The sequence below is a fragment of the Ictalurus punctatus genome, chromosome 18 (assembly GCF_001660625.3).
Source record: "Ictalurus punctatus breed USDA103 chromosome 18, Coco_2.0, whole genome shotgun sequence".
NCBI lineage: Eukaryota > Metazoa > Chordata > Actinopteri > Siluriformes > Ictaluridae > Ictalurus > Ictalurus punctatus.
The window spans coordinates 15,953,899-15,979,965 of NC_030433.2; the positions used below are offsets into that span (position 1 = coordinate 15,953,899).

The window sequence follows — 26,067 nt, forward strand, 5'->3', positions numbered from 1 at the left end:
TTGTGAGAGGTTACCTTAAAATTGCAAGAGAAAATAAGTCTGAATTGTGACATAAAATATAAAGTCGCAATTACTTTTTAAAATGATTCTCTCTGTGGCAAAAACTGGCTTCCATAGAAACCTGATGTTTTTCAATATTTAAAAATAGTAAAATCTTTATTTTTCGTTACTCCTACTATCAGTAATAAATAATGTACATCTTGGTCAGTTTTTATTTATTTTTTTTTGTTACATTTTTTAAATGACTGTTTTGCTAGTAGTTTCTTGGTCAACCTAAAGATTGTGATGCATTCTGTGTATAGTAGAAATGTCTAAGTATCATGATATGACAAAAAAAACCTTCGCTCATAACACTGACTATATGCTACAGGAGTTTTTGTAGATCCTCTCTAACTGTGACACCCTACACCCGTCACCACCAATAAGCCCAGTAGCAATAATCCCACACTCAGCTCCAGTCATCACAGCTTTCTCAGCTCCAGACTAGCAAGGTTCAGACATCGGAATCGAGTCACGTTTGCGGACTGAAAACCGGCTGTTCTGATGTGGAAAATGGATGAAAAGATGACAACTTGCAACAGTACATCAACAGAAAGTCATCTTCTGACAATTCTGTAAATTGTATTATAATCTCTGGGGCCTTTTGGCAGCCAGATGTCAAAAAACAGCAGGGATGTAAGAGATTTCGTTACCAAGTCCTCTTGCAGCGATATCTGTGGCAAAAAGGACAGCAGCTTTCTTGCGGACAAAGTCATTGTAGACCTCCACCCTCTTCATCTGCGGCTGCTTTCCGTGGAGGGCCAAAACAGAGATACCGGGCCGGAGCCGGCAGAACACACGGAACAGGTACTGCACCTGGAACAGCACACAGGTAATTGTGGATGTTAAGGAATGGAATAAAAATGGATGGAAATGATGCTGATAAAGCATTGAACATCTCTAACTATTTCATATGACATCCATAAGTAAACAAATAACCATATCTAAATAATCAATAACAATATCAATCGTCACTATCAACATGGAAGGGGCTTCACAACTATATTATTGCAATTTCATCACAGAAATATGTGAGATATGTAAACATTTACCTCTTTGCAGCAAGCAAAAAAGACAATAATCTTCTTCTGCAGGTGACTCCTCAAGAAAGAGAAGAGCATGTTGATCTTCTCGTGCAGCTCGCACACTACGTAGCTCTGCTCCAGAGTAGCCGGAGTGCTGAGGGGCACAATAACCAACAAGAGAGAATTCGATTTTAAACACACAAATGAGAACTCTTTCAATCCCTCCAACAATGGTTTATCATCCGCTCTTTCTTTGCGAATCTTGTTCAATTCAGGAGCAAAAACCTCACTAAAGTACACAAGCCTCTGGACCAAAGTCTAAAATTTCTATAAACAAAATTTAAAACATTTTAAAAAACTAAAAATCAGTGTAAACAGAGCGTGTGAATTAGTTTTTAAGTAGATTTACATATAGAGCTGCATGAATCAACTTCAAAATCAATGAGAAGGAGAAATTCTTTCCATCTTTATATAGGATCACTTTTTCTTACATGAACATCTCAGGATTAGACCATTTATCAGTCCAACACAGGATTGGGTGGAGGTTTTTTTTTTGTAATTGCTGCGGCCAAAATGCTTGATTTTGCTGCAGCTTTTTAAAAAAAAAAAAAAAAAAAAAAAGATTGTGTGCTTTTTTTTTTTGCAGAAAGCTACTTGAATTGGCAAAATTGTAATTGCACGAAATTGTTTTGACGGAGTTATGAAACGAGGCCTTTTAGCTGTACCCATGTTTGGCGCACGTGATTTGACGATGTCACACAACGAGTCCTGGCCCAGATCTGTGGAACATCTGTGGTCATGTAGAAAAATTGCAAGCTTTTTCCAAATATTGCGGCATTTGCTTGATTTTGTGTGAATTTCTATGAGCAGTTTCTTCTTTCTGCACTGATTAATGTGCGCATATGTTCCCTTCTTATGCCACTGTAATGCTTGGAGGGAGGTAAAGATAAATTTGCACACCGGGTCATGTTTTATTCATTCCTCACACCACAGCACTTTTAAATTCTCAAATCTGATTGGTCAGAAGGTGTTGATTAATGTTAATATTGATGCTTCCATTTGAATACATAGTAACAGCTCATTACCGATGACTTGTGTGGCTGACCTTCTACATAATCTAGGGTTAATATTGATGGTTACTTGGGTTTGGAGGAAGAAAGAGAGCAGAAACAATAGGCATACTCAAGCTCAAGACTCTACAACAAGGAGAGACTAAATAATTGGTGTAAAAGTGAAACAGATGCAGATACATTGATGGTCATACCTGAATTTAGCCTGCTCATGAACCCACACATACTCGGGGTTCTTCAGGCTGAGTCTGGCCAAGTCTTTAACAGACTTGGTCTGTGTGGCGGAGAAGAGCAGCGTCTGTCTGGTTTTTGGAAGGTTCTCCACAATGGCGTTGAGTGTGTCGGCAAAGCCCATGTCTAAAATTCTGTCAGCTTCATCCAACACTGTCATGATAAACACAGGCAAGTTTCATCTAATCGGTGCATCTAGTTTTTTCATTTAAGAGATTATTTAAGTGATCATGTAAACAGCACACTAGAATAGCTTGTACCAGGTTGTACTGTTGTCTATGGGATTTGAGAAACTCCAAGCAAAATAATCTATTAAATCAGGTTATTTACCGCATGTGAGGATACATTTTTACAAAAACTTTTTTTGTGTTAATAAAACCTTTGTGTACATTTAAACCTAAATGAAATATTCTGGATTTAGATTTATGATTTTGAATCATCTCACAGATCTCATTCCAAACCAACACTGAGTAACACGTCAGCGTTGACCCTGAGCAAGTGTGTACCGAGCATGTGCAGGTCAGAGGCGTGGAAGCTGGAATTTTGGTCCATGTGCTGCAGTAGACGTCCTGGTGTGCAGATGACGATGTTGGTACGATGAATCTTCAGAGACTCGTCCTTGAGGTCCTGCAACCAGATACATTATTAGCAAGCGTTAATGACAGGTATCTATGTGTACTGAATTTTTTGCACAATAAGTCATTCTGGAGGAGGGGAAAAAAGTAAGTACGTGATTTGGGACGCAGCTCACGGTTTCAAGTAGTAATCAGTAATTAGATTACCGCTGTCCATGTAAACGTAGTCGATGACTAAAGTTTACATGGACAGCAGTAATCTAATTATTGACCTTACTCTGAGTATAGACAATATTGTGATTAAGGTGTTTACATGAGTCACTTTTAGAATACTCCTTTCATGTTCCTGTTTTACATGTTATAGAACATAGTTCGATTAACAGCACATGTCATTACGTCACCGTGCCACACCGTCCGACGTCCCTCCAGAATTTCACTTATCAACATACAGTTCGTCTTCGTTATGGTACCTATTAGTTTTGGGTGTTTTTATTTAAAATTTTTACGAACACTTCAAGTGCAGTTAATTAAATGCAAATAGACGACTGCTTGAAACCGTGGGCTGCGTCCCAAACCGCGTACTTACCTACTATATAGTAGCCGAGATACATGTATTTCGTCTATTACAGGCCTATAGTAGGTAAGTACGCGGTTTGGGACGCAGCCGTGCTCTCTTTTTTGCCGTAAAACGGTTGAACACTGCCGTGTGTGTACGTGTCCTGTCGCAAAATGTGGTGAAAACTCCCAGACGATGTTAATGTGATTGAGGTGTTTACATGTCTGTAATACACATCGATAATGCGACTAAAACAGGAGTACTCCACCTGTCTTAATTTGATTTGTGTTTACTTCAAGTATGACCTTAATTGGATTAAAGTAATTAAAGAATCGCTGTTTACATGCTAGTTTCTTAATCAGAGTATTGTCTTAATCGGGTTAATATTGGATTATTGTTGTCCGTGTAAATGCACTGACTGACTCTAAACATGGACTTATCTGATACTTAATATCATAAACATAAGACGAACTGTGTTAAAGCATGTCCCCAATGTACCACTAATAATTCACAATATTTAAATCAACTGTCCTTCCCTGTAGGTGTGTCACATGTAGTTTACAAGTTGCAGCACAATATTTCTCTTATAAACAGAGAACACACCTTTCCACCAATAACAAGTCCAGCTGAGAATTCATGGTTCTTCCCAACTTTCCTCAGAACCTCGAATGTCTGATAAGCGAGCTCTCGAGTGGGAGAGATTATAAGAGCACCGAGACCGTCCATGGCTGTCCACTGGTTACGGTACAGGCACTCCAGCACCTAGCAGAATTCAGAAAAAACAAAAACCAACAAGCTATGCATGTTGTGTGGCAGAAGTAGAGCAGCAGTCTTTTTCTGTCGTTCAGCAGGTTTCACTTACAGGAATGAGGAACGCAAGAGTTTTCCCCGAGCCGGTCTTTGCAGCACCCAAGACATCTTTTCCCTGCAGAGCAAAGCCGATGGTCTGTCTCTGGATTTCCGTGGGCTGCCGATACTGAGCCTCTAACAGGCCTGTGAAAATGATAACACATACTCGTTCATGTTGCTGTTATGGGCCTTAGCCACAAATTAAAATATAGCATTAACATAAAATTATGATAATGATAATATCAAATACCTTTCACGGTCTTCTTTGAGAGTGGAAAGTCAGAGAACTTAACAGCTTCTTTTGGATTTATCTGTGAGACAAAATATATATAGATATGCTCAATTTTTGGAGAACTGGTGCTTCTTGAAGAACACACGTTGAAACAAAATGCACCAAATCTTCCACATTTATCCAAAATAATACAGTCAAGACAAGATGTCTGATATCTACCAGTTTTGCACTGTGCATGTTCAAATCACACAAATACATGACACCCCGTCAAGTTCTTCTGTATCTCAGACACACTTGCTTATATGGTTTCTGATACTGTATGATAAAAATTCTGGCAAAATCAGCTGTAGCTCCATCCAGAAGATGGAATCATCTCAACTCAGCACTTATTTTGGATGATGATGATGATGATGATGATAAACCACCAGTAACAATTTTATATTCTTCAGGGTTGCAGTGGATCCAAAGCCTAACCAAGGACTACTGGGTGTGAGTCATGAAAACACCCTTAATGGGCATGCATACACAATCAAACCTAGGTGCTATTTAGAGTCATCAATTTACCTATCGGCATGTTTGAGTGTTGGAAGGAAACCGGAGAACATGGAGAAAAACCACACAGATACGAGGAGAATATGCAAAACTCCATATAGACAGTAACCCGAGCACGGGATCAAACCATGCACCCAAAAGTTCTAAACGTGAATATATCAACTGATCAGAAACTCTCAGTCCAAATTAGGTGTACAGCCAGGCTTGCTGTAGGTAGTAGCAGAAACTCCTCAGCATCATGGACAATACTGCTCAACCACTCAAGAACACCGTAGGCAGTCCCAGCAATACCTTCAGCCAAAGACTCGGGCCACTGAAGAGCAATACAAAACACCACAGGCGATCTTTTCTCCCAGTGGCAATCACACTGTACAATTCCTCCCCACAGACAGCCATGCAAGGATCAAACCAGGACCCTGAAGCAATGAGACTGCAACACTACCTGCTGTTGGAGGAATTCTAGCAATAACAGCTAACAATGGGGGCAGGTGAAGGCTCACATGGGTTTCCTCTGAGATATGTGAAGCCAGCCAGCCAACCACGTCTTTTCAAACCGCTGCACATGCTGCAAAACACTCAGAGGAACGCGCTATCTGCCTTCTTCCACATACATGAGCTCACAGTTGGCCAGGATTGGCTAGTGTTATTGTTATTGTCAGGGAAAATAGAGCATTAACTTGTTTTACATTTAAAGTTCCTGCAAAGTGCCTTGAAACAGGCTGTGGTATTAGATGTGTTGCCGTAATTTCCTCTGAAACAGGAAGTCAGGGCGGGACATATCAATTGGCTCCTCCCCCTTTTTAAATAGCCAACAGCATTTAGCTGACCTCACAGCCTGGGCTAAGCCGTACTTGACAGTTAGTACCATGGATTTGTATAATGTTGGGAGCGGGATACTTAAGATTCTAGAGCGCATTTGATTGGACAGAAAATCTGATGAGTAGCTGAAGTGCAGAATGATGTCCTCAAAATTGTTGCTCTGTATTGGTGGTAGAGACAGACTGTAAATTTTTGAACGTATATTATATATATATATATAAATAAAATATGCACATTTTAGCATTGTTTTAGAGCACAGTAGCTTATAGATAACAATAAGTCTAATATTCACACTAAAAGCCACAAAACTTCAATTATGATTTCATAGGGACTTGATTACAGACTTGTTCTGCTATTTTATGAATTCTGTTGTTATGAAACTGTCAAATAATGTGAATTGAAAATAACTTGAAAGGTGTGATTTAAAAATGCAGATTCGTTGAACCCATCCCACTCTAAACAAACAAACAAATAAATAAACAAACCCTCTGTTGAGCAGAACTAAGCAGTTTTGCTCCTAAAACTGATACAGAGGTTGGTGTGTGTACAGTTTATATTTGAAGTATCTTTAAAGTCTGAATATAAATATTAACCGCTGCACCTTTAAGTCGCTGTGATGGGCTGTGACGGCCTGTGACGCAATACACTAAAGCACAAGACGTTAAGCTACAGTACAAAAGGTTTGTTAACATTTACCTTTAAAACACTGATTTAATTATAGTTATATTATTACGTAAGCACTATTTACTAATATTAGCACTACAAAATCATTTCTGCACAACCAACAACAAAAAAATAAACGTGGAACAGCATGAAAGCAGCAAAGCCTATTTTCTCTGCATACTATCATACTAAACAGTATGTTACATCACTGGTTGTGTACTGATTTTAAATACTATCTAGTACAGTAGAATGCCTAGTAGTACAGTAAGTGTTGACTTACCTCTGCGTATTTGGCGACCAGCTTCTGTATGATTTCTCTTTCTATCTCCCACTCGCGTTTCTTCCTCGGCCTTTTAGTCTTTTTCCTGCTTTTGTCATGCTTTTTTCTCCATTTCTCAAAATTCTTAACTGGGTCTTCAGGAAGGGTTTTCTTCTCTTTTCCTTTCTTTATTCGCATTTTCTTCGCAATGTACGTATGTAAATACTCGACTGTTAAACGCACTTCATCAGATACAGCATGTGGAGGAAACGTTGTCCTGTTCTTCGTGAACTCTGATCGCTGTGCAGAGGAATGAGAGCTCATTAGCACCTCCTGTCGGAATGGAGTAAAGTAAAACCTACTAAATATACCACTAGGGGCGTCCAAACGATCATTATTATGGTGCCTAATTTTGTTTTAGATTTCACATACTATAGACATACATGCATCCAAGGTCAAAAAATACTTTAACATAGTCATAATTTAAACTGCAGCGTTATTTTTTCCCCAGTGTCAAAAACGACTCGTTAAATGATCCATTCTAAAAGATTCATTCTAAACTCCTCCTTTCAGAGAGCATACTCTGCTCTGATTGGTCAGATGTCCCAGTCTGTTGTGATTGGTCTACCGCTGTCAGCGAGCAGCCGATGAAGACCAGAGTAGGGGCTTTTTGTTACAAACCTACGTAGGTTAGTACAGGAAGCAAGTCTGGAATCACTAACAACTGGTTTAAGCTGTTCAGAATCGGTTCCTTCTTTTGGGAGACAGTAACTCGGTTTGTCGTGCACTTTGATTTTTTAAAAACTGTGCCACTTTTTACATTCACAAACAGCTATAACACACTACATGAAAGGTAATATTAAAAAAAAAAAAAAACATAATAGGTGCACTTTAATTCATCTGCAGTAACCGCTTTATCCTGGTCAGGGTCTCAGTGGATTTGGAGAATATCCCAGGAAAATTGGACAGAAGACTTCACCCCCAGATGGAGCACTAGTCGAACATTAGTCCAGCACAGAGCACCTTTCACACCTTTCTAAGCAATTTATTGTATCCAGTACACCGACATGCATGTTGGACAGAGGGAAGAAACCAGTGGACCCAGAGAAAACCCACTCTAGCAGGGAGAGAACATTCAAAATCACACAGACAATAACCTGAGCTCAGGATCAACCCAGGGATCCTGGAGCTCTGAGGCAGCATCTTTACCCATCAGCCATAACATTAAAACCACCGACAGGTCATGTGAATAACATTGATTATTTTGTTACAGTGGAACCTGTCAAGTGGTGGGATATATTAGGCAGCAAGTGAACAGTCAGGAAAAGTGGACAAGCATAAGGATCTAAACGACTTCAGCTTAGAATTCTGATGGCTAGATCAGAGCATCACCAAAATGACAGGTCTTGTGGTGTGTTCCCGGTATGCAGTGGTTAGTACCTACCAAAAGTGGTCCAAGGAACTACAACTGTTGAACCAGCAACAGGGCCAGGGGCACCCAAGGCTCACTGATGAATGTGGGGAGTGAAGGTTAGCCGGTCTGGTCTGATCCCACATAAGAGCTACTGTAGCACAAACTGCTGAAAAAGTTCATGCTGGCTGTGATAGAAAAGTGTCAGGACACACAGTGTATTGCAGCTTGCTGTGTATTGGGCTACATAGCCACAGACCACTCAGAGTGCCCATGCTGACCCCTGCACAACACCTACAATGGGCATGTGAGCATCAGAACTGGACCATGGAGTAATGGAAGAAGGTGGCCCGGTCTGATGAATCACGTTTTTGTTTTTTTTAACATCATGTGGCCAGTCGAGTGTGTGCGCGTCGCTTACCTGAGGAAGAGTTGACACCAGGATGCACCACGGGAAGAAGGCAAGCCAGCTGAGGCAGTGTGATGCTCTGGGCAATGTTCTGTTGGGAATCCTGGCATTCATGTAGACGTTGCTTTAACACGTACCACTTACCTAAACATTGTTGCAGACAAAGTAAATGGCAACGGTATTCTCTAATGGCAGTGGCCTCTTTCAACAGGATAATGCTCCCTGCCACACTGCAATAATGGTTCAGGAATGGTTTGAGGAACATGTCAAAGGGTTCAAGGTGTTTATGTGGCCTCCAAATTCCCCAGATCTCAATCTAATCGAGCATCCGTGGGATGTGCTGGACAAAAAAGTCAGATCTATAGAGGCCCCACCTCACAACTTACGGGAAGAGAGGTTAGAGGTTAAGGTTTGTTTTTTTTTTAATATAATCTATCTGTGTGTACTCTTCTACAGCTGTTCAAGGTAATTATTTATGATCTCACTATCCTGCTTCACCTAGAAGAGAATGTGTTCTGGTCTCTTTCAAGGTTTCTTCTACATGCTGTTTCAGGGAGTTTTCCTCAGCACTGTCGCCTCTGGTTTGCTCATTAGGTTTCGAATATACATCCAGATTTCTGTAAAGCTGCTTTCTAACACTATATATAGTTAAAAACGCTACATAAATAAAATAAAATTGAATGTTGGTATTCACATTGTTTATTTGCAATCCACAATCCAACTGTTATTAACAATCACTAGTGGGAATGTTATCTGAGTGACGTTGCCAAGGTTTCAAGTGCAACACTGAACAGTACATGAAATGATATATACCTATATTAAAAAAAGCAACTTGCAGTAAAACCCTCAAACATTTATTTCAAACATTCATAATTCATAGAACACTGATCATATAAAATCATGTCAAGTCTCTCTTTCTGAAAAATAAACATATTTACATACATGTTTAAAATGTAAAAGCAACACTCTGGTACAAATCCTATTCTGATGACCTTTTACCAGTATAGTTCAGTCCAGGCACAACCGGGTTCTACTCTGTAAACTCTGCTAGTTTCCAAATCAGTGCAATGTAAATATAGACTTTACTATCACTCACAAACTGATGCAACTTCAAATAACGGAGATGCCTACAGACGGTTAAGACGAGGCAGACATACTGAGCTTTTATACTTTATTTGTGCCATTCAGTGTTAGTCTTAAGGCAATTTTAAATCCTCTGGTGTTTCTCAATGTGCGTTTGAATTTGTGACTTCATGCCCATGCACTCGGTGTCGTCATCTTTTACTGCCCAAGTAACCAAGAGTGAGTAAAATAAGAGTGTCCATGATACTACCCAAATTTTAAAAAGGTGCACTGGTTACCGTCTTACTACCTACAATGAACTAAAAGACCCAGAATTCATTGCAATAACAGACCAGTGGTGGAGGAGGCATCTCATAACTGTGACGTTTTCAGCTCTTTTACTACACAGCAATCTCTGAAAAATGTGAGGTGAGAAATCGGTAATGCAGCAATGGAATCTTTGCTCCTTTGTTATAAGTAGTGCTTGTCTGGCTGTGTCCGATTAGCTACCTAGCAAAAACCTCCTCTGGGAAACGTAGCTACCTGTAAATTGCAAGCACAAGGGTTAAGTACGAATCACCTCCCATACTTTAACAACCCTATTCTCTGTTAGGAGTGGGTATGATGATACAAAATGAAATAAAAATGTGATAAATGATGTCACAACAGGTTTATTCTAATGCATTATCGTTTCCATAGTAACAGATCATTCACAGGGACTTGTATGGCAGAGGATCCACATAATCTAAGCCTAAAAACAAAAGCACATGATGGACAATATCTCTGTGAGGTGAGATTTATTTAACATTTGTGGATGGCGTCTCTCGGTAACAAGCTACTGTTTTTTGTTGTACCGACTTCACGGGAAAGTGAGGAGCAGCTATAGCGCAAGTGATAACTGGAACTAACTTGTTTGTCTGAAGTTTGTGACATTCTTTAATATATATATATATATATATATATATATATATATATATATATATATATATATATATATATATATATATATATATATATATATATATATATAAACTGTAATAGTCTGTAAATTGCTGCAGTGTAACGGGAATAAAAACTTGCCATTTTAGGACGTTCTGTAATTGGAAAAGAATCAACTTGGGTGGTAACAGTCACTCCATTTGGCCACAGGCTGCATGACCCCACCACATCATTGATCAGTTTTCTATAACTGAATGTCCCCAAGTGTTTAACTCCTTAAATATCATCCATCTCTCTTCTCTGCTAGTGTCCTTGCTAATTCATTCTTAAAAAAACAATCATTGTTCCCAGGAACACAAATCCATTTCACACACTCTTGGTATTGAGAAACACTCAGACTAGACCTTATTTATATACTACTAAACCAGCATGTTTTAATATCGTCACCTCACTTTGGTCCTGTAAACTCAGTGCTTGGGCTGTGTATTGAGAAACACAAGTAAAGTTATTTCTCTGCCAGTAGAATCTTGACTGACCTAAATTCGAATACACGTTTTCACAAAATAATAGTCCGGAAAACTCAAACTTCACAAAATGAACTGACTAAGAGATCGAAAAAGGGAAAAATTTGCTAAATTGCTGGTACGGGCCTAGCCTTCACTGAAGGCGGCGTATACCTTAAACCTTTACACACCTCTTCTAACGTGATATCAGTCAGTTCGGCTGACATCACATTAAAATTGTACGTAAAATTCCTTCTGAGCTTCGTGCCGTAGGCAGCTGGTGTATTCGACACTTGACGTGGTTACTACAGTGTCAACAGTTATCTATAATCTTATTGCTAGATAATGTGAACTGGGTTTGGATTGTAAAATCGATCAATTTAAGGCTGAAATATGACACAAACCCTTCTAAAAATCTTTAAACGTATTACACACCACCGTGTTCACTTACTCATGTCATAATAATACTGTACACACGCACCTGCTCGTAAACTGTCTTTCCGCTACAAAAAAAAAAGTATCGAATCTCTGGCCGTTCGACTATAAAATACAAGATTTATGACGAGAAGCTCTTTCAATGTCTAAACAGAAGTTCTTATGGTCACAGTGAAACACTAATTTGACACTACAGATGTCTGCAGCACGGCAACTCGTTAAGGAAAAGCTCCTCAGATTAATCATTGGCGAGGAGCCTGTATTTTCTGTAGACAGCTGTTCGGAGAACAGAACGGACAGGAACACGTTCTAATTAACCTCCGGGTGTCCCTTCTGTTGTCCTGCTTTCACTTGACTCGCACAGAAACACAGAGGTACAGGGAACAGGAGGATTTTCGAATTCCAAGTGAGAGAGCTGAGCATCTGTACGTTCGGCACAAGCACATTTATTCTGACAGATCGGCACAGTTCATCCTTCCTGTCACATCTGATCCCGGCTGGGCTTTTCTCAGGCTTCCTGTTAGATCCTATGAGGACACAAAAAGAGACAGAGTGTAAAAACAGTGTGAAACCAACTGCACTGTAGTGCACTACACTGCAATGTTGGGCAAGCTACTTTAAAAATGTACTAAGCTGCAAGTTTTATTAGGTTGCAGTGACGCTATATCTATGACTAATTTCACTTTAAAAAATAAATAATAATAAAAAAATAATAAAATGGGACCACTGCACACTGGAAATACTGGGCGTTAGGTGGGAATACACCCAGGATAGGACAGCAGTCCAGCAGTAACCAGAGCTCAGGATCAACCCAGGGACCCTGGAACTGTGAGGTAGCAATACTTCCCACCATGTCACCCCCCTTTTCTCAAAAAACCCCCCAAAAATAAAACCCATGTTGATGGTGTTTACCGAAACATTGAAAGTGATATGAAAATATATTTGTGTGCAGTTCCTGTGCTTTACCTCCCCTCGCCGTGATCCTCCTCCACCCATGCCACGATCTTGCCCTCCCAGCCGGGCACCACCGCCTCATCCTGGAACACCTGATGGACAGAGTCAGATTAATTTATATATTCATATTACCTATATTTCTTAATGAAGATAAACGTGTAAGAACTTCAACATTGTAAACATGATCACATTCAGGTTTAAAAAACAAACAGACATACCTCCTCTTTCACAGTGCCGAACTCAGGGTCCTGAGCTTTAAAATGGTATCTGTAACTGCCCTCTCGATCTATAGCCACTTTAAAGTCTCGGAGGGTAATTTCTCCCAAACTGACAAACACATGCAGAAATTAATATTTTACATCACGTACCAAAAAAATACTGCAAATTAAATTATGTTGCTTTGGTGAATAAATTGTATTATTGGGATTTTTATTATGTGGCATTCATACATAAAGATCTTCCTCTCAGCACCAAGTCAAGTTATATATAAAAGTATACACTCAGTGGCCACTTTAATAGAAACATCTGTACACCTGCATATTCACGCAATTTCGCAAATCAGCCAATCATGTAGCAGCAGTGCAATGCATAACATCATGTATATACAGGACAAGAGCTTCAGTTAAAGTTCATATCAAAACTTTCCAAATGGGGAAAAATATCAGATATCAGTGATTTTGGCCATGACATGGTTGTTGGTCCCAGATGGGCTGGTTTGAGCATTTCAGAAATGGCTGATTCCTGGGATTTTCTAGAGTTTACACAAAATGGTGCAAAAACCAAACAAACAAGAAGGCTACGGTAATTCAAATATCCATTCTTTACAATCATGGTGAGCAGAAAAGCATCTAAGAATTCTCAACAAGCTGAACCTTAAGGCGGATGGACTACAACAGCAGAAGACCACATCAGATTCGGTTCCTGTCAGCCAAGAATGTTAATATGTGGCTATAGTCGGCACAGGCTCACCAAAACTGAACGGCTGAGGATTGGGAAAAAACGTTGACTGGTCTTTTTTTGCAAACAGTAACTGTCCGGTTTCAATGAGACTGTCCCCAGTTATCTCATAGCAGTATTTATTTATTTATTTCTTGCTCTGAAAAACTTACAACCGAAATCTTTCTCTTGCCATATCAGCAATGCAATACCCCCCCCAATGCAATACCATTCTGCTCTCCCTAACAGTGTAGAGTGTCTTAGAAAAACTTACATGGAGGTCTTTTTATTCGGCAGAGCGTGTCTCTCGTTCAGTTCTTTCCCCATCTGAAATACATTTTTTCATGTGCCAGATTTACTCACCTCTTAGGGATGTTGATCATGAAGGGTGTGAGCGAGCGGTCTGTGAAGTACAGGACTTTGGTGGAGGATGAGGAGTTAAGCATAGGGCTGCTGTGAGAGTGGACCATTCCTGTAGCAAATAGCAGACAAAGCAGACACCACTTTAACAATACATTCACCTGAAAAACAACATTACCGGAAAATGTCTTCTTATAGAGCAAATCCAATTTACTGCAATCATAACACAGTAACATGCTAAAGCTTTTAATACCGCAGGTCTGTTGAATGCTTGATTCTATAACAGCAGCTCGGACAATAGTGCCAAACTGCAAGGTTTATATTAATTCGTTGGTTCTAACATGTTATCGCATCTATAGAAACAGCTTATACAGGCACTTGTATATTTAAAGCTTTCCATCAAGAGATTATTTATTTATTTTTAAGCATTTTTGGAAGGAGCCTCCAGTGTCAGAGCTTTGCAGCAGTTAGAGGTGAAGCTGTAGCTAAGTTTTCTGGCATGAGATCATTGTCAGAGAGTTAAAGAACTTTGCAAGTTTGGTGAGGGAATTAGCGTTTTTAGCTGCTACAATGTAAACGATAACAGGAAGTAACTTGTTGAGCAGACGTTCCACAACATTAAACATAACTATAAAACGTATGCGATTTTCTTTAATTAATAAAAATGCGTATTGGTTACAAATTGCTGTGGTGTAAGAGGAACAAGGAAAATTACTGGAACAAGGAAACAAAATTACTGCTACTGGAAAATAATCAACTCTGTCGTAATTAATTTCCTAGAACAGCACAACCCTGTTGTGTTTTATTCCTTAATTAGATAATTTGTATTTGAAAAGGACACTTACTGGTGCTGGAAGGCCAGGAGTCCCTGTCTGTATGAGTGGCCTTGTGTCCTGGAGACCTGGCCCTTGCCTAGAAAGAGTTGAAAAGCCTCGTTTCAGTCTAGCAGCAACGGTCAAGTCTCGGATATTGATTTAAAACCGAATCGTGCTAATGCACAATGTGTATGGAGGTACATGGGCTGCAGAGCAGGAGGCTAAATGTCTGAGAAAGCACACAGTTTTAGAAAACGCTCCTACCTTCCTGTCACGTCTGGTCTGTGACTCCAGTGTGTAGAGGCGGTCCATAAGGCTGGCCATGCCCTGCTCCAGTGTGTCCAGTGTGTGGTGCTGAGGGTCGTGGCCTCCGAAGCTGTTCCTCAGACTGCGCAGAGCATCCCGTACCAACTGTAGCTCTTCCGTCTGCCAGGAACACAATCCATTAAAGGACAACATAAGCTCCATGTCAACTTTTAAATAGAGCTATACAATTCATGGTATGTTTGATTTGAAAAATGTTTTAACTGTATTTTTTATTTAGCTAAGATTCACCTAATTTCACATGCTCATAGATTTGCTTCAGAATGTAAACTGTTTCAAGATACATATAGGATAAAAGTCTTTGAATGTAAACACAATTATTATGCTTGATTCAAGCTTGAAGACTTATTCAACTGGTTCGAGAATTATAAAATGAAACATCTAAAGACTGATGGATTTGATGAAATGTTTGTTTGTTTTTTACTTTGCTGGCTGCATGATTCAGATGGGTACTCACTCCTTTGTGTGATCGTGCTGTGCTGAGCTCTAGCGCTGCAGGATCTGTGTAGCCGTTGCTCGGAGATCCAGGTAGCTGAAACCAAAAAAAAAAAAAAAAAAATCTTAAAGCTACTAATTGCTTAAACAGCATGTTGAAAGTGTCTGTTCATTGCTTTGGTCTCACCTCTTCCTCAGCACGATCGGTGAGCTCCTGAAAAAACCTCTGCTTGTGCTCTGGCTCCCTCTGCAGGTCAGCCTGAGGGTTACACAAGGATAAATAACATCAGCTGAAGCTTGTGGAGATTTGCCTCAGGTTCCACAAAGCATGTGGTTTGTATTTTGATGAAGGCCATACCTGCTGGCTGTTGCTGTCTGCCACCTTGCGTAGAGCTTCATCCAGTTTGAACTGCTGTTGCTGTAGCAGGCGATCCTTCTGTCCTAACTCTTTCTGCATACCAAGAGCAAAAATTCTTGAATTATTAACCAGAGCAGCTAAAATATAACAATACTTTTTTTCCTGGACTATAAATACATGCCCTTTTCACTCTATATCATGAGAAGAGATATCTGTGAGAAGCATATAGGTGTTATGTGTTAGTGTGATTTGCACTTAGTGCACCTTATATTCACTGAGAAGCCTGTTCCTTTCTTCTAGCTTCTTATGAAGCTCTGCCTGAGGATCCATAAACACAGATTGATTACCACACACACCCTCGCATATAGTACATTCTACACACACGCATGCAGTTGCTAACGTTTTCGCTCACGTTTTGTCCTGCCAGTTCATCACGGTTCATGCTGGTGCGCAGGAGCTCCTGTTTGAGCTGTAACACAGACGACTCCTGCATGGTCATACGCTGCTGGAGAGCATCCTGCACACACAGCACACCATCAGCACATACTGTTCCGTTTCTGTAGCTTGTACACTGATTTTCAGGGTTTATATTATTAGAACTTACATTTATATACATGTATAAATTTGTATACACACACACACACACATATACACACACACACACACACACACACACACACACACACACACATATATATATATATATATATATATATATATATATATATATATATATATATATATATATATATATATATATATAAAATTTTAATTTAAAAAACGAGTAGATTAAGATAAAAAAAAAAAGAGTAACTAGTGTATACAAACTAATGTATCAGACAAGGTAACATTCAGTGTGTCTAGGACGGGTAATATTTGCAGCAGAGACAATGGCGGTCACAAGAAAACATTCAGCTAAATAAGGAAATATATATACATATAACTGTAAACTAAGCCATGTATAGAAACCTTTGAATTATAAAGGTTCCAGTTGAGTGTTTTTTTGTCAGAAATTAGATAGTGTAATAACTACGTGCCACTTTTTAGGGGTTACTGTAGGATGGGATACATCCTACAGTAACATGACAGTGACATCTTTTATGTGATATATACACTACCCATCAAATGTTTAGAGACACTTGACTGAAATGTTTCTCATAATCTTTTGATCTGAAGGTGTATGATTAAATGTTTGAAATCGGTGTTGTAGACAAAAATATAATTGTGCAAACATATTAATTTCTTTCATTAGAAAACTAACATTTTATTTACAAAAAAAATTATTTTTTTTAAACTGATGACGCGAAAAATATGATGCGAAATATTCCGAAAAGCAGCCATTAAGTGTGCAGCGTAGGTGAGAACTTTAATACGGTTTAAAAAGCATCTCAGTGGGATTTCTCAAGAAATTGGTTGAGAAAATGTCAAGAATACATTTCTGGAAATTCTAGGCAAAAAGGGTGTGTACTCTGAAGATGCTAAAATACAAAATTATTTTGATATCACAACATAATTCCCATAGTTCCATTTGTGACTTTATTGACTTTATTATTAATCTAAAATGTGGGGGAAAAAATAATAAAAACAACGAATGAGTGTATCTAAACTTTTGACAGGTAGTGTATATACAAACTGTATATATATCCATCCATCCATTTTCTGTAACACTTATACTACACAGGGTCACAGGTGAGCCTGGCGCCTATACCAGAAAACTCAGGGCGGGGGAAAAACCTGGATGGGCAGGGCACAATCACACGCATTCACATACTACGGACAATTTGGATATGCCAATCATCCTACAATGGGGGGGGTTGTTCTCGGGGCACGGGGAGAACATGCGCACACAGGGCGGAGGTGGGATTGGAACTCCCAACCCCAGAGGTGCGAGGCAAACATGGTGGTCCCTTGTCACATAAACACCATGTGACTTTTAATTTATTTAACATTCTAATAAAAAGAAAAAAAGAAAAAACAAGATCATACTAATGTTATGAGTTTTTTTTTTCTTTCCCCATTTATGGTCAGTGGAATTTCCTGAAAGCAAGGTTACACTCTCAGCTCTAATGGCAGAAGGGTTATGCAGCTAAAATAAAAAAGCTATTGAAAACGCTGAATCGAATTGACTCACTTTGACTCCTTGTAGGTTGCGTGCCTCCTGCTTGTACTTCAACAGCTCCCTCTACAGGACAACCAGGTATCATCAGAACAACAAGAACCACAGACAAGGAAAGCAATGTTCATGTGCGCAGATGCATAAAACACCAACAATAACTATCTGATCATTTACACTACATTCACACAAGTGTTACATCTCAAGTAATAAACTTTATAGAACAGGACAGAATTCCTGAAAAGAAAATGGCTGTAAAAACAAGCATCATATTACAACACTGCTACAATAAAAGTACAATACGAGTCTACCTTCAGCTCCAGACTCTCCTCCATGCTCTGGTCAAGACGACTGCGGATAATAACCTGCAACAACCATGGACGATGGTAATTCGCTTGTAGACTAAACACGCTGTGCTAAAAAAGACAACTAAACAGCAGCTGAATGAGGCAGAAACTGAGCTGGAGAGAGAAGCAGGTGAACAGAGACGGCGGGAAATGGATACTTGCTCCTCACACGCAGACAAAGCAGAACTCACCACACGGTAACCTGATCTAACCTGCCAGAACTGAGCAGCACAGAGAGCTAATAAGCAAGTGTGAGAAAAAGAAGAGGAAGAAGACATGGCATGTAAAGGGGTTTCTTATGAAAAGGCTGAAACGAGTGAGCAACACAAAACTGAAATGCCACCATTTCCAGGTGAGAAGATAACTATTTGTAAAATAAGTAAATAAATAAATAAATAAATAAATAAATAAACAAACAATTTTAAAAAGGGTCATACCAGTTGTTGCTCGGCATTTTCCCCTCCCTCTCCCAAGCTCAGCGAATCCTCCTGCTCATCGTCAGGCAACGAGCCATGCAGAAGCAAAGCCTGTAAACACCCAGCACCACGCACACATACTTCAGACACAGCGGCATCTGACACACGTTTTACATCGAAAATCCGTTACCCACACTGCTGCTGTGGCAGCGGTTATCAGACACTTATAAAGTGAATTTCAGGATTTCCGCATTAAACATTGCTGTACAATGACGTCTTCAGAATGATTTCTTGTAGGCAAATCTATTTTAGGGCTAACAGACAAATCAAGATTAAAAACTAGCGAAAGTAGCATCGACCTGCAAGTTGTGTCACCATACCCTGTCTATGCTGCCTCTATGGACTTGGTCATGGCCGATGTTATGTGTGTTTAGTGAATATTGTGCCGTATCAAACATGTCTTTGAAATGTCTGTTTTCTTTTTTGCATTTTATTAATGCAATTGGAGGAATTTTAAAAATCTGCCCAGTTGGCTGTTAAAGGCTGTGACAAACAGCGTTCTATCCTAACCTCAGTAAAGGTTAGGGTTGGTAAAGGTTATGAACAGCACGAGAGATGAAATTTGCTGAACTTTTGCATCTACGTGATGAGCAAGCGATAAAAACTGAACTAAACACCACCAATAGGGAGCTCCGAAGTATACTTTCATATTGTGTATTTAGATTTCTATTTACGCAGATATAATTTTGAGATGTGACCCCAGATTACAATATCTATTTCCTGCACTGGATTCCTCATTTTTGTCTTCCCATTCTACAATCATAAGATCAATTCTGAAAGCTTAGTCCACCGCCAAGAGCTACTTGGCACTGGATTCACTGTTATTTCTATATGCACACATTTAATCAGGTCTGTACTCATACAAAAAAAACAGTGAGGAAGGAGGGTCACCTGTAGGCTGGACACCATTCTCCTGGCCTCCACCATCTCCCTCTCTAACTGCTCCTGCTGCTCCCACAGTTGCTCTTCCCAGGCACAGTTACTCACACACCTCCCATCATGCTCCTTGGCTGCACCTAGGCCACTTGTCAAATTGTCTAAGAAGCAAGACACCCTGGTCCATTAGTACCTTTGAAACACCAATGAGCATTACTGAGAAGACAAGTGCAAGTACAAGAACCTGCTTTACCTTTGGTGTGTCCTAATTGGATACTGAAAAGCTGTCCGTTGTCCTCTGAGAGGCCGGTGTGGTCTTTGGGCGTGTGGTCAGGACTGGAGGTGCTCAAGCTGAGAAGAGAGAAGAATCCAAGCTTAGAATCTGAAATGGCTAAATTAAGTTAGACTACTCAGCAGCTATAAAACATCACTATAACCACACAGTCCTTTTCTTGCTGTGTGTATTGCTAGGTTATGAGCTACACCTGCCATCTAGGCACACATTACTAACTGTCTATCTGTGGCTATGCCCAGTTTCAGCCATCTACTCAAGCCACTAAAGGAAAAATCCACCCTGAATGACCTGAATAATCTTTATAATTAACATGCATCCAAGATGCACCTCGTAATTAAATTCTGATCCGATTTTGTTCATTTGTTCGTTTTTCTTTCATCTACATTTACATTTATGGCATATGGCTAATCCAGAGCAACTTACACTTATCTTTACACAACTGAGCAGATGAAGGTTAAGGGCTTTGCTCAAGGGCCCAGTAGTGGCAGCTGGCGGTATTGGGATTTGAACTCATGACCTTCCAATCAACCCTGCGATGGATTGGCACCTCGTCCAGGGTGTACCCCACCTTGTGCCCGATGCTCCCTGGTATAGGCATCAGGTTCCCCGTGACCCAGTAGGATATGTGGTATAGAAAATGGATGGATGGTTGGATGGATGGGACCTTCCAATCAGTAGTCCAACATCTTATGCACTGAGCTACCACGGTAGTCTACATGCTGGTCTAGTTTCCGTCCCACAATGCAGTTCAACTTCCCGTGACACTGGTGCAAGTGGGATTTAACCTTTGCTTCCTCTCTACCTAAAGAGAGCGATGCAGCAGTGCTTTAGCCCTTTAGTCTCTCCAGCTTTCTCACCTCTGCATCTACGCACTTTGCTGAAACAGTTCGGTTTCCAGAGCTTTAAGATTCATGCAAATACGGCCATCAACACTACCATGTTTGTCATCTTGTAGGTCACAAACTAACCAAGCGGAGTCTCTGCTGTGACACTGCATTGCATTTCTCATTACTATGACACTGACAGTCACTGGAAAATGGTGAGTGACAGAAGTCCTTGCTGTCCTCTAGCCCTTCATCAGTGTCTGTTTCTGACCACAGGACTGCTGTTGGCTGGATATTTTTGATTGGTGGACTGTTTCCAAGACAGCAAAAAAGAAACGATCCTAGAAATGTAATGTAGTGCCAGTAATGCTGTGGTGTTTGGCACATTTGTACCACCACAACATCCGATAACATGGCCTACCATAGCACTGCTGTGCTGAGAATGGTCCACCATTTTTCGGTCCAGTGGTGTTCTCTTTCTATGAATGGATGGGGTAGAGTGGGGTACAGCAACAGATGAGCTACTACCAGTAATTTTAAACCTACAAAGTGACTGATATGTACGTGTCTTGATAAACGTGGCCACTAAGTGAATGGTTGGACTATGGTGAGTTACAACTGCAGAAGAATGAGGAAACGTGGCTGATTAAATGACTGAATTGGTTAATGTTCCATCTATCTTCTCAACTGAAAATGGCAGAATCTGACCAACATTGAAACAAGTAATCTAGTGTATCATAGGTCTTCTCTCAGCTGGCTGTTGTGCAGTAAGGTGGTGTCCCAGATCTGAACAGACCGTAGTAGTGGCTCTCACAGGCCCTCCAGACCCAGCAGTACTACACTCTAATCTCTGCTCAGTTCTCCACGGACCAGCTGCCTCTCAGTCCACATCAAAGGAGCAGAAAATCTCTCTCCCAGTCTCTCTGATCCTTATTAATCATGCTCAAATCCCCAAAAAGTCAGTACAAAAGAGCTCCCTTGATCAATACTGTCCTCGTCTCTCTCTCTCTTAATTCCCTGTACAAGGATTAACTACATCTCATAGCCAACTGGACCATTCAGAAAGCAAGTGAGCTAAATAACCTCTGGAGAGTGTCAGATCTTGCTGAAAAGTGAACTTCCATTAAAAGTTGCAATTCTCTTGGCTATTTTGATAGTGTGGGTTTGCCACTGCCTTCTGCTTCAATCAGGGTTCTGTAGATGTGCTGTGTTTGGCAGGCTACTTTAATAATAATAATAATAATAATAATAATAATAATAATAATAATACTGAAGCTATAAATACCATGGCAAAAGTATATTATACACTCTGAAACTACATCCATGGTTAAGGTTACATCGTCTGCATAAAACCACCATTAGAAAACACTCCACTGCTTTGACTTAATTAGTACTGTATAAAGACAAGCTCCATTTTTCCTCCGCCACTTTCATTTCTGTGGTTTTGGTCTACTAGAAATAGCACCGCTGGGTAAGGTACAACTAACAACAAGGATCCAGCTGACTTCAACCAGAAACTATCAATTATCATTCTGGGTTTAATTATTTTTTTAGTTTTTATTTTGAACTCCAAAGTACTTGGGTAATTATTGTAGATGTACTGAAAGTTGGTGAAGTATACACAGTTTCTAGAGAAGCAGGACATTTTGGACAAAAGTCCTTCATCAGCTGTGCAAGCAAAATGCTTCTGAGGTTGTAGGAGATGAAATGAATAATGTAGCATTTATCAATTCTACTCCGCTACCTGGTTGACCTGATTTAAAAGTAAGTATGCTACAGCCCCACTACTGGAAAATGTCTCTAAAGTGATATCTTCTGTACTTGTAGCTATGCTACTGCTTAACACTGTGAGTGTGTCTGATGCAAGGATGTGAGAAGATACATGAGCTACTTTTTCTTTTTTTCACAACAACAATAACAGTTCTACAAAGAAACAGAGGAGTAGTTGTTTTCTATAGCTGCTGCTTTTGTGTGTGTGTGTGTGTGTGTGTGTGTGTGTGTGTGTGTGTGTGTGTGTGTGTGTGTGTGTGTGAGAGTGTGTGAGAGAGAGAGAGAGAGAGAGAGTGAGAGAGTGAGAGAGAGTGCAGGACTGAGGTAGGACACTGTAGAGAGAGGAGGAGCACTGGCCTCTTTTGGGGTTTGACCCCAGTCAATAATGAAATACCTTCACTTCTCTATACACGCCACATTTGGGAATAGAGCAGTGCATCACGATGCTACCGTTTGTGCGGTACGAAAATAAGACGTGGGAAACAATCTTGATGACATGTTCGTAATTGCTTCTCTATTTAGAAAGCAGGCTGACAGTTCTAAATAAAGTGTTAAGATCTGCCTCAAGTGCTGCCTCACTGTACATCACAAGGATAACACCAGATGAGGAAACAAACTTCATTGTTTTCATGCTCCTAAAATCTGGAACTCATTATCCCTATATAAATATCAGCCTCCCTCTGATACTAGCGTTACAAAAACTTGGCTTTTATGACTCTACTGTCACTCTCATTTTCTTGCTTTTACTTTCAAATCTCATGTTTAATTTATTCACGCTATGTAAGGAATAATAATAATAATAATAATAATAATAATAATTTTTTAAAAAAACGGTGGGGCATGTAGTTATAGGAAAATAAATCAACGATGAGGTGGTGTAATGGAGCCTTTAGTAAAGCAGATTTACGGTTACCAGTCTGAAGTCAAATAACCGCACATCTAGAAGTGTTTTATACCTTTTATACCACAGCGATTTGTCAACGGTAACATTTTCAAAAAAGTTGTACTTTTTTTTAATCGGTTTAGTCACATTTCATGCTGTGGAACGTCTGTGAGACAAGTTAGTCCCTATTATCACTTACACTATAACAGCTATACACATAAGCATTCAGCTCATGTCAACAGACTTTTTCTTTTCTTCTCTTGAAGTTAACAAAACAAACAAAAAAATGCATCTTGTCATGTTTCCTGAAAGATCAGAACATGCAAAATCCTTTAAGATTGGAAAATCTTCAGGTGACCTTTTCCCAGTCTTCATCTGTCCAGTTTTGGTGATCATGTTCCTGTTTTTGACTGATGGGATTGCAACCCAATGTGGTCTTCTGCTGTTGTAACCCACCTGCCTCAAGGTTTAAAGTGTGGTGAGTTCTGAGATGCTTTTCTGATCACCGTGGTTGTAAAAGAGTGGTTATCTGAATTACCGTAGCCTTCCTCTCAGCTCAAACCAGCCTGGTCATTCTCCTCTGACCTCTCTCATCAATATGGGTTCTAGGTTCATTCCGCTCACTGGATGTTTTTCGTATCCGCACCATTCTGTGTGAACTCTAGAGACTGCTGTGAAAATCACAGCAGATCAGCAGTTTCTGAAATACTCAAAGCAGCCCGTCTGGCACCAACACCAATGTCACTGAGAGACTGCATTTTCCCCATTCCGATGTTTGCGGTGAACATTAACTGAAGTGCTTGACCCGTATCTCTATGATTTTATGCATTGCGCTGCTGCCCCATGATTGGCTGATTGGATAACTACATTCATGAGCAGGTGTATAGGTGTTCCTTATTTATGAGTGTATGTAATACTTCATCATAAAATAATTATTCAATTAATTCAACTGTCTAAATTTGTTCCTACATAAAATAAGCATGACCATCATTTTAGCCATCATTGTGCATCCCCAACTTCAGTTATGCTGCCCCACATCCATCTGTGCTTTTACTATATTAGTCACTACTTTCTACAGAACTAACCACAACCACCAAAGCTCCCTCACTCATCAGAACATCTCACGTTATTAGACTGAAATTCGTTAACCAATGAATTCAGAAAAATGCTGAAGTTTGAACACTGATATGTTCAGCATGACAGGACATTGTGCAATCATGTCATTTCAAAATGCCTGGATGTCAGAAAACCAGGGTACAGTGAATGCTGCTGCTGTGAAACATCCTCTTTTTTTTGTTGAAAAAACCAAAACCCATGAATAGCTGCTTGGAAAATGAATAACTATTGCCTGTGGCTAGCAAACCCACATCATGTGAAAGCGTATCCCGGTCCAGTGCTCGAAATAAGCTTCGTCTTTGCTGTTAGCATGACTCAGAGTGTCCTCAAAACAAGCCTTTCTTTTACAAAATAAAATTTAAAAACATGTTACACTTGTCATAAGACAACAGATCACATTTGTCACTTGTCCTGTGATCAAGCAGTGCTTCGGGTCTGTACGTTTTCTACACTAGATGTTTCTCCAGAATATAAGGTGCAACTGCTCGGAGAGAAAAACACATCAACGTGTTATACTTTTGTACATGGTGTATCCTGATACATGACTGTACCAGGCACTTTACAATTTACATGATAAATATGGACTTTGGTGCATTTTAGTAACTCCTACTGAACTAGACTAAAGTCTAATTTAGTTTTTATCCCTTTAGTGTTTTTTAGTGTTGCGTTTCATGACCTCATTTCCACAGCTTTTCAATATTACGTTAATCTTAAAGTAATTCACTTTTCCCTAACCATCCTATAACTGGTACACTAGCATAAAACACTAATGAATGAGTATACTAGGCTGTTACAAACATTATACTATATACATCGCTTTGCTGTTTAAGTCATGGAAATGCCTAGAAGGTCTGGGGTGGAGGGGTGGGTGGGTTTTTTTTAGGTTGAAAAATACAGTACGTCATACGTAACCCTCCTATTATGCTATGGGCCTAACCCATTTCCATTTCCACATTTGAGATGTTTGAAATTCTGTTTAATCTCTCTTTTCCTCATTTAGGGTTATGAACTTATATGCAAATATTTCTTTTTACGGATTGTCTCAGACAAGCCATAATAAAGGTTTACTGTTTTTAGCTGTTCTTTGCTGTTTTTTTGCATGTATATAAACTGCAGGGGTTATTTTGACCCATAACATAAGGGATGTAACTTTTTACCAGCAAGAGAACAGGAGGGTTAAAGCTGTATTGAGCTCAAAGTTAAGCACGTCTAGTGATGACTTAATCCCAAAGTTGGTATTGTACACTGGTAATCAACCCTTCCAGTCATGGAATTATCTACAGAATTATGTGCTGCTTAAATAGTTGAATGTGTGGGGCAGTGTATGCCCAATCCAAAGGTCAAATAATTCCAACTAATGGGGTAGGAACCCCAATTGTTACATTGAGACATATTTTGCATAGAGCGCAAATAAATGTGATCATCGTCATTAAGACTACTCATGTACTCATGAACTTTACTCTTAGTATACACACCGTATATTAGGATTACATTACATGTTATAGTAATATCAGTGTCTTCTTTATTTCACCCATAAAATGTTATTGGACTATCTT

At 39.7% G+C, this 26,067-nt stretch overlaps 2 protein-coding genes across 4 annotated transcripts in view; both read right to left on the minus strand.

Moving 5' to 3' along the window:
• ddx10 (DEAD (Asp-Glu-Ala-Asp) box polypeptide 10) overlaps nt 1-7,185 on the minus strand; it is a 45,662-nt gene extending 38,477 nt beyond the window's left edge. The window contains exons 1-8 of one of the 2 annotated variants that reach the window (XM_017493296.3): nt 6,892-7,185; nt 4,596-4,656; nt 4,359-4,489; nt 4,100-4,258; nt 2,872-2,992; nt 2,329-2,518; nt 1,092-1,218; nt 693-855 (exon numbers count right to left, since the gene is read on the minus strand). In XM_017493296.3, the coding sequence (XP_017348785.2) occupies nt 693-855; nt 1,092-1,218; nt 2,329-2,518; nt 2,872-2,992; nt 4,100-4,258; nt 4,359-4,489; nt 4,596-4,656; nt 6,892-7,068 (1,129 nt within the window). In that variant the 5' untranslated portion in view covers nt 7,069-7,185. The remainder of the gene's footprint in view (nt 1-692; nt 856-1,091; nt 1,219-2,328; nt 2,519-2,871; nt 2,993-4,099; nt 4,259-4,358; nt 4,490-4,595; nt 4,657-6,891) is intronic. The other variant, XM_017493297.3, reaches the window with a different exon arrangement.
• A 3,602-nt stretch (nt 7,186-10,787) lies between these two features.
• The window catches only part of dixdc1b (DIX domain containing 1b), a 42,567-nt gene continuing 27,287 nt past the window's right edge, over nt 10,788-26,067 (minus strand). For both annotated transcript variants that reach the window (XM_017493373.2, XM_017493372.3), the window contains 16 exons: nt 19,877-19,974; nt 19,639-19,784; nt 18,709-18,798; nt 18,236-18,289; nt 17,943-17,993; nt 16,224-16,328; nt 16,076-16,129; nt 15,812-15,904; nt 15,641-15,712; nt 15,476-15,550; nt 14,959-15,120; nt 14,725-14,791; nt 13,883-13,991; nt 12,802-12,910; nt 12,596-12,675; nt 10,788-12,156 (listed from right to left, as the gene is read on the minus strand). In XM_017493373.2, the coding sequence (XP_017348862.1) occupies nt 12,150-12,156; nt 12,596-12,675; nt 12,802-12,910; nt 13,883-13,991; nt 14,725-14,791; nt 14,959-15,120; nt 15,476-15,550; nt 15,641-15,712; nt 15,812-15,904; nt 16,076-16,129; nt 16,224-16,328; nt 17,943-17,993; nt 18,236-18,289; nt 18,709-18,798; nt 19,639-19,784; nt 19,877-19,974 (1,372 nt within the window). In that variant the 3' untranslated portion in view covers nt 10,788-12,149. The remainder of the gene's footprint in view (nt 12,157-12,595; nt 12,676-12,801; nt 12,911-13,882; nt 13,992-14,724; nt 14,792-14,958; nt 15,121-15,475; nt 15,551-15,640; nt 15,713-15,811; nt 15,905-16,075; nt 16,130-16,223; nt 16,329-17,942; nt 17,994-18,235; nt 18,290-18,708; nt 18,799-19,638; nt 19,785-19,876; nt 19,975-26,067) is intronic.